Here is a 14,693-nt window from a genome sequence, read left to right as displayed (position 1 = left end):
TCGCGGCTTATGATAATTGCATTTGTGAAAGTGATTAACAGAAAGCTTGAGAGATAGAGGAGAACCACAAAGATCATGGTGTGAATGTATTTGTCTATCATTCGTGTTAGAGTAGTGTTGAAGAGGTATTCAAATATTTGCCTATGCACGAGTCAATAAGAGTAGGTGTACAAGTCATATAGGACGTGTATGGCGCTTCGCACTTGATTGGAGTAGAATGGATTGTCAAAATAGTGCAGCCAAAGTGCCAAATCACAAATCCAGTACACCCCAAAAATGGAGGTAAACATGTGACAAAAAGTAAATAAATACTGCAACGGATGTGTTCATCCGCTTAATGCAGTCATACTGCAAATAAACACACCCATAAGGATTCTAATGAGATGGCATTCATTAAATTTGTAAAGTCACTCGCACATTTTAAGAAAGGAAATGATATAAAATTGTCTAGCGGGGTACCAAATTTGAAAGGGTTACCTCATTAATAGAGCATCCTGTACCATGTGATGTGGACTGATCTGATTTTGCACCAGTCCGAGTAAAAGAAAATGCAGGTTGGGTTGGTTTAGCAAGTTTTACTGTATCACTTACCAACATAACAACCAGGGATGACATAATAGGTCTGTTTGTTGGATCTTCCTGAACACATAATAATCCAATATGAATGAATTTCAATAATTCAACTGGAACACATGATTGCACCATTGTTGGGTCCATTAGCTCTAATGCTTTTCCTTCACACCATAGCTTCCATGCCTAAAACATTAGATAAATAATGATCAACAGAGATTAAGGGTATATCACTTACTGGTATTTATTCTTTAAAGTCACATAAGGAGATAGTTACATACATATGCAATAAGGCTTTGGCTGTCTTTTGAATGATAAAATCAAGTATTTTTTCTCCCACTTATAATCTCTAGTAGAAGAACACCAAAACTAAAAACGTCTGACTTAACTGAAAATATTCCATCCATAGCATACTCTGGAGCCATATATCCACTATAAAACATTCAACCAAAACAAAGGAGAATAAGGGTTAATAATCAGTACTTTTTCGGGTTAAGAGGTTACATCTCTAAAAGCATATTTTTTTTTTTTCAGGAATTGTTTTCCAAAGATAAGGAAACAAAACGAAATTGTAAGATATGCATATATACTTACTATGTTCCCACAACTCTATTAGTATTAGCTTCATTTTGATTTCCACCAAATATTCTTGCCATTCAAAAGTCTGATATCTTTGGATTCATATTATCATCTAACAAAATATTACTAGTCTTGAGATCACGATGAATAATTTTGAGTCGAGAATCCTCATGTAAATATAAAAGACCCCGTGCAATTCCATTAATGATGCTCATGCGTCTCTTCCAATCCAGATGTATATCACTTGTTGAATCTGATAATGAAATTATCAAAACTTAACTAAGATTACATATTTTATCTGCTTCCTGGCTAAACAAAATGGAAGTAAAGAAAGCATTTAAGGGTTTTTAGAGGCAAACCAAACAGGTGAACATCAAGGCTCTTGTTGGGCATGTACTCATAGATGAGCAGAAATTCTTTTTCCTCTAAGCAACATCCCCACAGTCTCACAAGATTTTTATGTTGTAATTTGGCAATTAAGGTAACTTCATTCTTGAACTCTTGTACCCCTTGCCCTGATGTTCTTGAGAGCCTCTTTACTGCGATTTCCTTACCATTTGTTAGAACTCCCTGAAAACAAATCTCCATTGTTACTATAAAACACAAACATAAAGAGCCTATTAAAGGAAAACAAGTACTTATGTGTTATAGTGCTTCTTTAGTTTATCATGATATTAATTTAAAATTATATATTATTATGAACATAATTCATATGATAAGCCCAAATCTGTGTCATATCACTTGAGTTAAAAACATTGTATATAAATTTGATATATTAATTATAAATTTATACTTTTTAATAGTACACTATGTACATGAAGTTTGGATTCTAGCTCTATATACAGATCACAAAGTGTGGTTGCTAATCTTATAGAAAATTAACATCATTTATTATATCAACTTATGATTAATGTAATATCATTATATTATAACCACCGTATCAATTGTAATCCAAAATATGAACTAAAACCACAGATAGAATTAGCTCTCTTATCATATTAAGTAATCAATATGACACTAAATTAAAAGCTTAATGTTAACATTTACCATATAATTACCTTGTAAACAGGGCCGAACCCACCTTCTCCTAGCTTGTTTTCATCAGAGAAATGTCTTGTAGCCTCAAAGATTTGGCCTAAAGGGAAAATAGGGAAATCTTGAGATTCCACCTCATGCTTCTCTCGTAAAATATTTTGCTCATCTCCTGAGCGAAGTACTTGAAGTGCTCGTCTTTTTGCTTTCTGCTCTGCAAAGACACACTGAATCAATTTCCAAACAATGAAAGAAATAGGTAATTAAAATAATTCTTGTTATCTACGATCAATTTAAACTATGACAATAAATATGAAATTTTGTATATAAACTGATGTGATCTAATATAATTAGAGGACTGAAAGTACACTAAAATTTACCCACTAATAAAAGAAGGAATATGTGACAATAAAAGAATAATGGCCCACTGCAATTTGTACATAAAATTAAAGTTTATATATTTGTCATTACCTTTATATCTTCTCCATATAAGCGGCAGGAAATAAGCAGAGAGCTTGAGTACTATAATTATTGGTATAATTGTCCCGATTGCAATCCATACTGCTTGTCTTCTTTTTCCTACTTTGTCAGGTCAAAATATTTTTAATTTATTAAAGTCTTTCATTGCATGAAACATTGATAACTATTAAAATTTGTGTTAATTTTAGTATTTATTATGTTGTAATATTTTTATTATTTCTTTATCGTCTACTCATCAGTATGATTTAAAAATAATTACCCATAAATCTGCATGACTAACCCCTATTATAAAGTAGTTTTTAAAATTAACTTGTCTATTTATTTTATTGGATGATCTCACAACATCAGCCAAGTAAGAGGTGAAACCATCCCTAACATAACTTTTATTACAACATAATGTCATTATACTATTAAAAGGTCTCACCATATCAACAAATGAATTAGTGATAATTTTTTAGAGGTAAGCGGTTCTGGGTACCCTATAATATTTTGGAGAACTGGAATCGGAACCACATGGTACAAATTTCTAGAATTCTGGTTCTTAAATTCAAGGAACTGGAACCTAAAATGCAGGTTCCGATTCCTTCCCCAGATACCCTATAAAAAATCAATTACCCTCTTATTAGTTTAAAAAATAACAAAAATACCTTAAAAGTTTACAAACACACCCCTAACAAATTAAGAAAACCTGCATTTAGTAGTTTTAAACTTTTGATTACTCATTCATTTGTGTCCAATGTGACTCATAAATATTGTACTAAATTTCTAATCATTTAATTAAGTATTGTATTAATGTTTATAATGTGATATTACAATTAACTAAGTAATCATACTATAAATCTATAATGTAATGTTATAATTAATTAAATTTATAATAATTTAATTAAGTAATGTACTAATGTAACAAATTACTAATGTTTATAATGTAATGTTATAAATTTATAATTAATTAAGTAATCATTTATGATTTAACTATGTAATGTTATAATTAATTAAATGATCATACTATAATATAATCTTATAATTAATTAAGTAATCATTTAACTATAATGGAATGTTATAATTAATTAAGTAATCATATTATAATTCTATAATCTAATGTTATAATTAATTAAATTTCTAATCATTTAATTAAATATTGTAAATGTTTATAATCTAATGTTATAATTAATTAAGTAATCATACTATAAATCTATAATGTAATATTATAATTAATTAAATTTTTAATCATTTAATTAAGTATTGTACTAGTGTTTATAATGGAATGTTATAATTAATTAAGTAATTATTTAATTAAGTAATCATTTGTTTATAATGTAATGTTATGATTAATTAATTTTCTAATCATTNAACCAGACAATAGAGAGCTGAAGAAAAATCAAATATTGGTGGAGATAAATGTCACCAAATCAAAGAAAGGGAAAGCACTAAAATGAGACACGACTTGTGTATGTATCAAGCCATATTGTTGACGCTATTGACTATAAAGACTTGGAAGAATACAATTATAGATAGTTTCTCGAGGTTTGCATATGCATGCATCCTGCAAATTTCTCATGGAAAATAGAGTAAATTCTTTGTTAGTTCACATTTCAGTTTCAAAACCAATTACGTTTTCCTGCAGGTATATGAAAACTCTTTCATAGTAGGATTTTAATTTCGCTCTAAATGTCAGTGATAATACCCTATTATTACAAATTAATTTTTTTTATTTTTTTATAAATATCCCCAGAAGTCCAATTTCAATAAACTCTAGTCCAATTAAGTTATGCCAAGCAGAGCCTTAGTTTCCGAGCAGAGAAATGTAGAATACCAGGTGGTACGTGCCACATATTCACCTATCAATTTTATTTCAAAATCAAATAGTGCACCTAGAATATTTATTAAAATTATTATTCCAATTTTAGCAAGACGTATCACCATTAATTCGCTACAAGAAAAATTACTTTTGACGTCTAACAAAATTAGATGCAGATCATCCAATTTAGATGCTAATTGTCTTGTGCATCTAAATTTACGTAATTGCCATTTAGTTGCAGAATCATTGTTCGAGAAAGAATGAGCAACTAAATATTAGGTTAGACGTATAAATTTTTTTTTTAGCGACTAACAATTTAGTTACTAATTGCTGTTTGAAATAGTCCTGTGCCTTAGATGTTAAATGTGTAAGAGTAATTTAATAAAATTGTATCGAGACTATTCAGTTACTTGAAGAATGTACCTTTTGGGCATCTCTAAAATGACGCAAAAGATGACCTCCAATCCAACGCCAAACATTACACAAATTTGGTGTCAATGCATAATGCCACGTCAAATTTGATATAGTACTATTTATGCATGTCAATTTGGCATGACACTGTTCAAACACTATAAAAAATATTTTTATTTTATTTTTGTTATTTATATTTATGTTAATTTGATTATTATTTATATTAATATTTATANATTACTAATGTTTATAATGTAATGTTATAAACTTATAATTAATTAAGTAATCATATAAATATAATGTAATATTATAATTAATTAAATAATCATTAAACTAGTAATGTACTAATGTTTATCAATTTATTAGACGATATTAATTAATTACTAATTTACTGTAGATATAGTTAGAACTTGATAATTGAAGTAAATAACTAAATATTATATTATTATTCAATCAAATATATTATTTTATTCAAAAATAATTTTTTTAATAACATTAAAGCACTATTAAGTTATTCTATTAGGTTATTATAATATATTAAAGTTTTTTATATGGTGTAGTTAATATGTATAATTGTATATATATTTAATTAGGTTATTGTAAAAATTTAATTTTTTCTATTTTAATTTTTTTATATGTTAAATGCAATAGACCCCCCATTCTTTACAGATATTTTGTTTCAACCCAGGTTTCAAAACAGGTTCCAATTCGAGTACCCACCCTCGACTCAAGCATGTTCCAAACTAGGTACCCGCCCTCGGTTCCAAGCAGGTTCCAAACTTGGTACCTGCTTCAAGTTCCTTTCCTAAGTTCCGATTCTAATTCTGGTTCCTCCACATGTAGGATCTGACATTAGAACCGCACAATGTCGATTTAAAAAAAAATGGAATTGAAACCTACCCGTACAGTATCGATTCTGGGTAAGTTTCGGATCTACCCTCTACCCGTGCTCACCCCTAAATATCTCATATAAGCATTTCTCTTGATCATTTGGTGTGAAAATGTTGTATCCGTGACTTACCCAAAAAAAAAAAAAATGTTGTATCCATATTTTGTACGGGCATGTGGTATTATACTGTAAAATGTATGAATAACCGCACCTAGAATTTTCTAACATTAAATATAAAATTCATAAAGGGATATTCGATGTTAACGACAAGAAGCTTAATCACTTTACCTTGAGACTCTGTCACAGAACCAGGAGCAGGCGGAAACCGACTCACAGGTGGAGGTTCCGGTGCCGACGCCGGTTCTACTATTGAAATGAAGGATTCATTAAAAAACGAATACAATTCAAACTGGGAATTACAGCTCGGAGTCAACACTCTTCCTCCTCTCTTCCCCCCACAACACAGTGGTAAATCAGCATTGGCCGCTCGAAGACACGTAAAACAATCTCTACTAGACAAATCCTGTGTGCACTGCACAAGCCCATACAACGTTTCATTAACTCTAAAATTCTCCTTCTTAGCTCCCACGAACTTATCCGGTGAATAAGCAGCTTTACTCGCGGCTGCGTTCATAAAACTCAACACCGAATCATCAAACTTGTCAGCCTCCGTAACATTTTCGGTGTTTGGCATCCAAACTGAGGGATTTTGCGACACAATAGAGACGAAAGACTGGTTTGAGTAACGCAAATGGCACTCATCGTACCATATTATAGCTAGTTTTCCAGTTGGGCAAATTGTAGTTACGTGTCTGGTTGCATAAGTAACACAGTCTTGGCAAGTGGTGGAGTTGAGATCGCGACGGCAAAGGAAGAGACCGTAGACCTCGTCAGGAGCTTGGCCTGCGGCAGCGTTGCGGAAAACGACTTGGGAGAGTCCATTGGAGGTGTTGAAAGTGGCGTTGGAGGAAAGAGTGGAGAAGAGAAGCTTGAGGTTGGAGTGATAAATGCTGTTAATGGCGAAATTGAAAGAGGATGGACAAGAATTGCCGACGTATACTGGGGTGATAAATGCATTTGTGAAAGTGATGGTCAGAAAGCTTGAGAGGTAGAGAAAAACCACAAGGATCATGGAGAATAAATTTACAGGAAAAAGCTAGCTCCAATATTTCTTAGATTAATTTTGTTTTCAGAAATGATTAGACACAAAGCGATGAAGATATGCATATAAGATGAAGATGAAGCCAATCAGGTGTATATAAGATGAAGATCGAGTTTACTTTTTATAAATTGATACTTTGATAGGAGTTTACGAAATTTGTTCATTTTTTTTATAAGTGAATCCTCAAGCCTGAATTATAAATTTTTGCAAATTTTTAGCAACTCTTGCATGCAAGTTGTGTAAAATTAAATCAGTAATTATAAATAAATAAAAAAACTACAAATGAATATTTAAAGTAAATGTTTTAAAATTTTATAATTCTATAAGATAAGATTAACTGTATGACAAGTCAATATATTTATGGTCTTCCAATCAATTTAAAATTGTAGGGTAGATGTCCCACAATTGCATATTAAAATTTAAAACAAGAAGACAAAAAGGAACATACCTTATAATATAAGTTTTAATGTAGACTTAGCACCCGAAAAGATGACTTTTAGTAATAATAAATTATTAATAATAATATCAGCTCCTAATCTACAACAAACGGTTCATATTTGGTTCATAATTTAAATTAAAACCTTTCTTTCTAGTTATCTTTGTTTAATCTAATATTGGTTAAACAGCACTGTCATATAACGACCGGTTCTACGAATAAGGACACTTGTTCTCCATGTGGTGAGAATGACATACTTGATGTTGGCTTCTGGCAAATTTAGTATTATTTTTTCTTTTCTTTTGTTTATTTATTTTTTATTACCTAAAATAGTTTGAAATAGACTCTCTTCTATGTGGATATCCTAAAGTCTTTAACGGATCAAAGATGAGTAAAAGTTAATAACTGGTTGTTAACCACCTAACCACCATTAGGTGACCTGATGATAAAAGAGCAGAAGAAAATCTAACATGATCTTCCAAGTTTAAATCCGATAGTAAAAGAGCAAGATAATGATCTAATACAGTCTTCCAAGTTCAAATCCTCTTGATAGTGAAAGAGCAAAAGAAGAATCTAATATAGTCTTCAAAGTTCGAATCCCCACAGTTACTAATAGGGTGACCATTGGAGTTTTTATCCGACCAGTAGTTTCAGAGTCTTAGACGATTCGTTAAAGTATGTGTAAACTATTCCAGACACTTCCAATCATCAAAAAATAAATAATAATAACTGGTTGTTCATATTTATTTTGCATGTTAAAGACTTCATAACGTCCTCACCTGAGTATTTTCCCATATAGTTCCTATGAAATACTTAATTTTCACTTCATAAATCAAATGAGGGAATATAAGTGGCGCCCAAATGGGAAAGATAAGGTAATTTTAATTTGACCATTGATTGGAGGTTAAAAGCTAATGGAAAAAAGAGATTAAAGTGGAAGGAAATTTTGGGTGCGGTAGGACGGAAAGCTAATAGGTAATAAGTAGCCGGTTGTGTGACATATGATTGCAAGAGTTTAAATATTCATAGAAAAAAGAGATTAAAATAAATGCATGCATCCTGGAAATTTATCATGGAAAATAGACTAAATTCTTTGTCAGTTCACATTTCAGTTTCAAAACCAATTTCGTTTTCCATGTTAGGTATACGAAACTTTTTCATGGTAGGATTTTAATTTCGCTCTAAAAGTCAGCGATAATGACCCTATTATTACAAATTAATTTTTTGACGTCCTCAACTCCTTCAGGTGTCCCCTCAAGTCCGAGAATACGAGTACAAGCACTGACAAAATGCCTTGCATAGTCATACGTGTGAAAACTGCAAAATAAAAATTAAATACTTTACATGCTTGACATATACAAAGAAAATTCTATCTAACCAATTACCACAAATTGAATATTATAATTATGGATATGACAAAAGGAAATATACAAACTGTAATATTGAAATAAGTTAACACAGCAAGGACTTACATGATGCCCAGACAATCTATCTAGAAACTGAAATTCCACCATAAGGTTTTCTTCCTTCTCTTTATTTTAAAGTAAATCATATGAGTCTGATAGGAGATGTCATTCTGAAACCAATCTGACCTTTGACTTAATCACAAAACAGGCTAAATTAAGGAAAACATTAAACTAATAATTACCTAAGATAAAGGGATCTTTAAGAAATGCCAGACTTAACAATAGGCCTTAGATGGATAAAGCAAGGGGATTAATATGAATAGTAAGTTGTCCAGAGATTCATGATAGAAGAACATCATAAATTATGGGAAACCCACAACAGCTTTTCCTTACACCCACTTAATTTTCTCACATTGCAAGAACTAAAATACAAAGGCTTAGGTCAATGCAACAAAAGTTGGTGTAAACAGAAATATGCCTATCGTCTTTTAGGTTATTAACTATAGCATTCATCGGATCAAAGAATAACCTAGCTATAACCTTACTATGAGAAACATTCATGACAACCAAAATTGAGTTTCTGAGTAAAATTCATCAGTTCTAAGCAACATGCAAAATACAACAAAAACTCACCCAACCAAATCAGCAGCCAGAACTGCATGCAGCAGATCTGATCGAGATGGAAGTGTCCTGCAGATTTCAGAAGAAGGGAAGGGTGTGCGGAGAAACCAACTGACTTTCATTCCACTGTTGCGGTCCTTTAGGCACTTTGGAAGAAACATGAGACGGTAGTCATGGCACCACACAACATCTCCATCCTTATAGTGTTTGTTTACAACCTCAGCAAACATTTGATTAGCCTTTATATATGCAGCAAACTGAGACTGGAAACTCCAGATGGTGGCCAGGCGGTCTTCTTGTGGAAGTCCAAGGTAATGAAAAAGAGGCCACAAGATGTTGTTGCAATAGCCATTGTAGTATTGATGAACGATGTCCTCATCAAGGAATACAGGAATACACCTCTGCAATAGCAAATAGCAAATATAGTGTTGATGAACTATGTTTTCTCATCCAAGAATTTTATACATTTATCATATGTAAGGGGGGAAACCAATGTCACGAAGTCATATAATAAAGTCATTACTTACCAATGTCACAAACACATAACAATGAATAAGGACTTAAATCACAAAATGATTTTGATGACAGAACTTTATCCTTTTCAGCCAATGCTTTAGTAAGTGCTTTCTGTCCAATCTCTGGCACTTTACTCCAACCATCATATCCATCTCGCCTCAAACTCCTTCACACCCAAACAATACATCCATAAGGCTATGTGTTCAATCAAGTGAAAAAGTCATGTCATTAATTAAAACTAAACGAGATATTCAAATAAAACAGAAATACAATGCAAAAACTATTAAAGACATTAAGAATTTAAATGGACAAACAAATGAAATGATAGTTCAAATGCCACTTACCCAGAAGGGACTGACCACCCCCTAGCACTTATCTTAGAGCCAAGAGTCTTACCTCTCCTGACTGCAGAGACCGGGAGCCTATTGGCCACCACCGCAGTCGCTGCTTCAAGGCCTTCATCTGCCCTTTCAACTCCTCACTCACCCTTGTAAACACTTCCAACTCTTGGTCAACATAGAGGGTCCCAAGTTGTCATTGTTTTTTACCCTTGGTTCATGCTCATATAATTCAGGGCCCGATTATATCAGTCGCCTCAATCAGAAGGGATGCCCTGCAGCTTTTCCTTAGGTTCTTTCTTTCTTATCTCTTAAGAGCAGTTCCAGACGATTAGTTTGTACTTGTACCAGGGAAGAAATAATGTTGTAGTGTTTCCAAGCATAAGCCGCTCTAGAACCAACCTACAATACCAAATTATGAGTTCTCACAACATTGTATTTTCTACACCTGTTTCATGTAAATTAAGTTCTCAGCCATTAAATGATGCACACTAGGTTTTAATCATCAAAATATCGGGTACCAACTAGTCAAATTATTTAACATTGGCTTTAACAATCGTTACTAAAATTCTACGAAAGTAAATTTCTTGCATTTCTAATTTGAAAAGAACAAGCGGAAAGTAGATAAATCAAAAAACACACAAAAAAATGGCAAGAAGTCAGATAGAATGACAAAAAAGAGGAAGGCATCCACAAAATTAGAGAGGCAACAGAAAGTCATCTACCATAGAGTCCTGGTTACTTAAGCCATTATCAAAATCCAACAAACCCAATCTCTTACATCTGAATTCTTCCTTTGACCGCCTGAAGAAGAAATAATAAAAAATGTTTGGACACATGTGAGATTTGAATGACCAGATCAGTTACACAATGAAATAGGTTGGGTTTACTAAATTTGTGAACTTCGATTACTCACATTTGTGAACTTCAAAACACGGAACTGGAATCGGACGAGAAGATGGTGGAGAAGAATGGACTATGAAGAAGAAGATTGAATGAATGAACGAAGCCGAGAAGAAGAAGGATGGGTGAGTGAGTGGAGAAAAGAAGAGAAGATGCGCGCAAATTGAAAGGGGAAATTGGGGAATTAGGGATTGGGAATTAGGTGGGTTTATCTTACATATATGGAATGGGTTTTTAGTAAATAAACAAAAATTTGGTCATTTCTGCCTCCTATTATTTTTAACTATTTTTTAGTTACTATAATTATTTCATATTTTGTACATCAAATGAACAAAGGTAGGTTGATAAACAATCTCACAAACCCCCTGTGACACTTGAGTTGGCAACCCATCAAAAACCGTCACAAAACTAGAACTCAACCCCACCAAAACTGTTGCAAAACTAGAACTAAGAAGAAACGCTCTTCCTTAATATGAATGACAGTTATGAGAAAGAATGGTTGTTCCTGGATAGAATGACCGTTCCTTGGATAATGGTCATTCCTTGGATGAGCCGTCCTCATGGAATGGTTATTCCATCTCCTAGGGACGATCATTCCTCATGGAATGACCATTCCTTAGAAAGAATGACTATCCACCGGAGGAACGACCATTCTATGATGGAATGTATCCTTCCTATGTATGATCATTCCTCTCGTGGAATGATCTCCTATATGATGTAGGTCTTCATCCTTAAAGAGTGGTCGTTTTATACGATGAAAGGTTATCATCCTAAGGAACGATCGTTCATATCTAGTCAAAGTCGTGAGTGACATAGTACTGCCAACTTAGTGCCACATTGGGTTTGTGAGATCGTTTGTCAGCCTAGTATTACCTAAATCATATGTAGCAGCTAAAATTTTAGTTGCCAAATTTCCTATGGCAAGAACACAAAATTGGGGGGGAACACGAAAATTTCAATTAATTGGCGACTAAATTCAATTTAGTTGCTATAGATGTGTGGTTTTGTAACTATGTAATATGCACAAAAAATTTGTTGCTAAAATACCTGAGCCCTTGTAATTATGTCAAAAATTGGATATTTCGATAATTTGTTATGCTGTAACTAATCAAAATAGTTACCAATTAATTAACAATATTTGTCATCTAATTTAGGACTATAAGTAGTTGCCAATAATTGTTTTCTGTTAAAAAAAAAATAGATGCGAAGTCACATATTTAGATGCCAATTGTTCCGCTTACTGGGAAAAATTCTGCTCAAAAATTGTCAACTAAATAAATTAGTCGCTATTGTAAATTGTCTGCAACTAATCAAATGTTACAGAATATTAATTTATTTAAACACCAAACATGGAATAAATGTTAGACGCATAAAGTTTTTTCTTTTTAACAACAACTAAAAATTAGTTGCTAATTGTATTTGAATAGTCCTCTGCCTTAGATGCTGAATGCATAAGGTAATTTAGCTGTATTGTGATATTCAATTACTTGAAGAAGTACCTTTTAGTGAGAAAAATTAGTGGCGAATCCAAAAAATTTAGACGTTGAATGCGTAAGGCTAATTTGGTAAAAGTGTTTCGCAACTATTCTATCAGTTGAAAAAATATCTTTTAGTGAACATAAAATTAATGGTAAATTCTAATAATTTTAGACTGAATGTCGAATCAAATCTGGTAATACTTTCCCCTACTATGAAATTAGTTGCAAAATGTATTTTTATGGAAAAAAATTAGTGGTAATTAAAGGCATTTCGTTAAACAAAAAAATAAAATCCTACTTCAAAAAAGAAAACTAATTAAAATAAGAATTCCAACCGTGACTAATTATAAAATAAGAAAGTCAAATAACTAAATTAAGACTTTTCTAATCAACTAAACTCTAATTAAAATAGAACACTAGTTGAATTCCTATTATGAAAATTAATAAAATAAGAAAATCAAATAAAGAATGGAAACAAACGTAAATCCTAATTTAACACTATTTTCCCTACATTAAATTGTTGCCTTAATTGCCAGGGCTCCAACAGCTATTGGGTCCGGGAGATTGTACCCATCCGTGAAATAGTGTGGATCGTTAATGAGTTGGTTTGACGGTTCAAAAGTTGTGAAATAAGAAGTCCATGATCTGCAACTGCTGCACTTCCAAAAGGCTTTCAAGAAGTATGTTTCAGCTATGATGAACGCTGCAAAGTCTCGTAATTCAATTCTTAAGTAAGCAAATGATCCACTGCTACTGGGATCTCTATTGCAAATTCCGTGTAGCAGAAGAGAGAGAGCATTGCAGAAACATCAAGATTAAATAATGGCTAGTCCAGCATCGTATTAGTTCCTGTCCAGTGAGCACAGAGATACCAGCTCCAAAACGCACCAAATCAAACCAGGTGAGATTCCACTAGGTTAGGCAACGTTCATGTCATTCTCACTTGTGTTTCCGAAGCAAATCAATCTCATTGGCATCATCTGACCTGCTTATGGACGATCCTTGAACCGAAAACGTGTCTGGGACAACATAAGAAGGTAGTTATCCAGCTTGAAAGGATTCTCCTGGTAAGAAATCTTGCTTGCTCATCTCCTGTAACTTCTTTGCTGGACCTCCTCACCAGTTCTCCACAGACCCATTTCCGAAACCTCTCCATTCAAAACTTTTAGATGCAAGCAACTACTAAATGAGAGAGGTATGAGCTAGTGTCTCAGTTATGAGACGGTGATAGGAGAGGAATGTGAGGCCTTATAGATGATAGATATTTTCCTCCATTTTGATCAATTAATTGCTTTACTTCTTGTCACAGTTGACTTTTTGTTGAAGATTCAGCCAAATCAAGGACTCTGCTAGCCGGGGCTATTGTTTTCATTGGATGATTGTGCATTGATTTGCCTGCTAATTGAATATTCTAATGATTCCCTCTCTAATTTTTGTAGATCACCGTGTTTAAATAAAATACATTAACATTTCTTTGTCTTGAATGGTTGCAATGCTGCTGGGATCTGCAGTTCATTTAAAAAATGTGGAATTCCACCATTAAAATAAGTTTTTCTCCTTTGGCATTACTTAACTTTTCATTTCCGCCCATCTGTGGATGATGACACCGTCCCTATTTATATTTTATAGAAAAGTAGAGATTAATGGGTCGTGTTCGATCCATTCACTAATTATCGAGGCAGTATCATAGCAAAACACACGCACAAAATATATATTACAGTGACTTGAATTAGGATCAATATATCTGTAGAACCGTTGAACAAAAAATTTGTTTTGTTAATATAGCAACCAGTGAAATGTATGAATCCAATCCATAATCCTAACTTTCCCAAATCAAACCCTAACTTTAACTTCCCTCGCGTAAATCAAACCAATCCAAACCACTGAATTTGCAATAGCGAAAGATAGAAGGAGATGCTGAAGTGCCCTGGTGGCAAACCCTTCATCATCCATCATGTGATGGTAAAGTGGGAGGTGGTGCTGTCGAGGTATGATGGAGGTGGGGGTTGCTGGTAAGGGAATGAGGTGGAGGAGTTACTGGCTAGGAGGGAAAGGCTGATGGGGCGTTTTTTGC

General features: G+C 33.0%; 2 protein-coding genes across 2 annotated transcripts; both read right to left on the bottom strand.

Moving 5' to 3' along the window:
- Positions 1 to 271: 271 nt before the first annotated feature.
- Positions 272 to 6,891, bottom strand: LOC116127772 (cysteine-rich receptor-like protein kinase 15). The gene is given in 7 exon segments (XM_031413422.1): positions 272 to 756; positions 852 to 1,002; positions 1,165 to 1,402; positions 1,509 to 1,719; positions 2,208 to 2,395; positions 2,653 to 2,760; positions 6,048 to 6,891. Coding segments are annotated over 7 exon segments (2,049 nt in total). The 3' UTR covers positions 272 to 447.
- Positions 6,892 to 8,538: 1,647 nt separating this feature from the next.
- LOC116127762 (alpha,alpha-trehalose-phosphate synthase [UDP-forming] 1-like) lies at positions 8,539 to 10,362 on the bottom strand. Its single transcript, XM_031413411.1, has 3 exons — positions 10,297 to 10,362; positions 9,397 to 9,785; positions 8,539 to 8,674 (listed from the first exon to the last, which is right to left on the bottom strand). The coding sequence occupies exons 1-3, from the start codon at positions 10,360 to 10,362 to the stop codon at positions 8,539 to 8,541; spliced, it is 591 nt and encodes a 196-aa protein (XP_031269271.1).
- Positions 10,363 to 14,693: the final 4,331 nt, after the last annotated feature.

Source organism: Pistacia vera, unplaced genomic scaffold (assembly GCF_008641045.1).
Source record: "Pistacia vera cultivar Batoury unplaced genomic scaffold, PisVer_v2 Contig105, whole genome shotgun sequence".
Classification (NCBI taxonomy): domain Eukaryota; kingdom Viridiplantae; phylum Streptophyta; class Magnoliopsida; order Sapindales; family Anacardiaceae; genus Pistacia; species Pistacia vera.
This window is presented reverse-complemented; position numbering and strand designations above follow the sequence as displayed.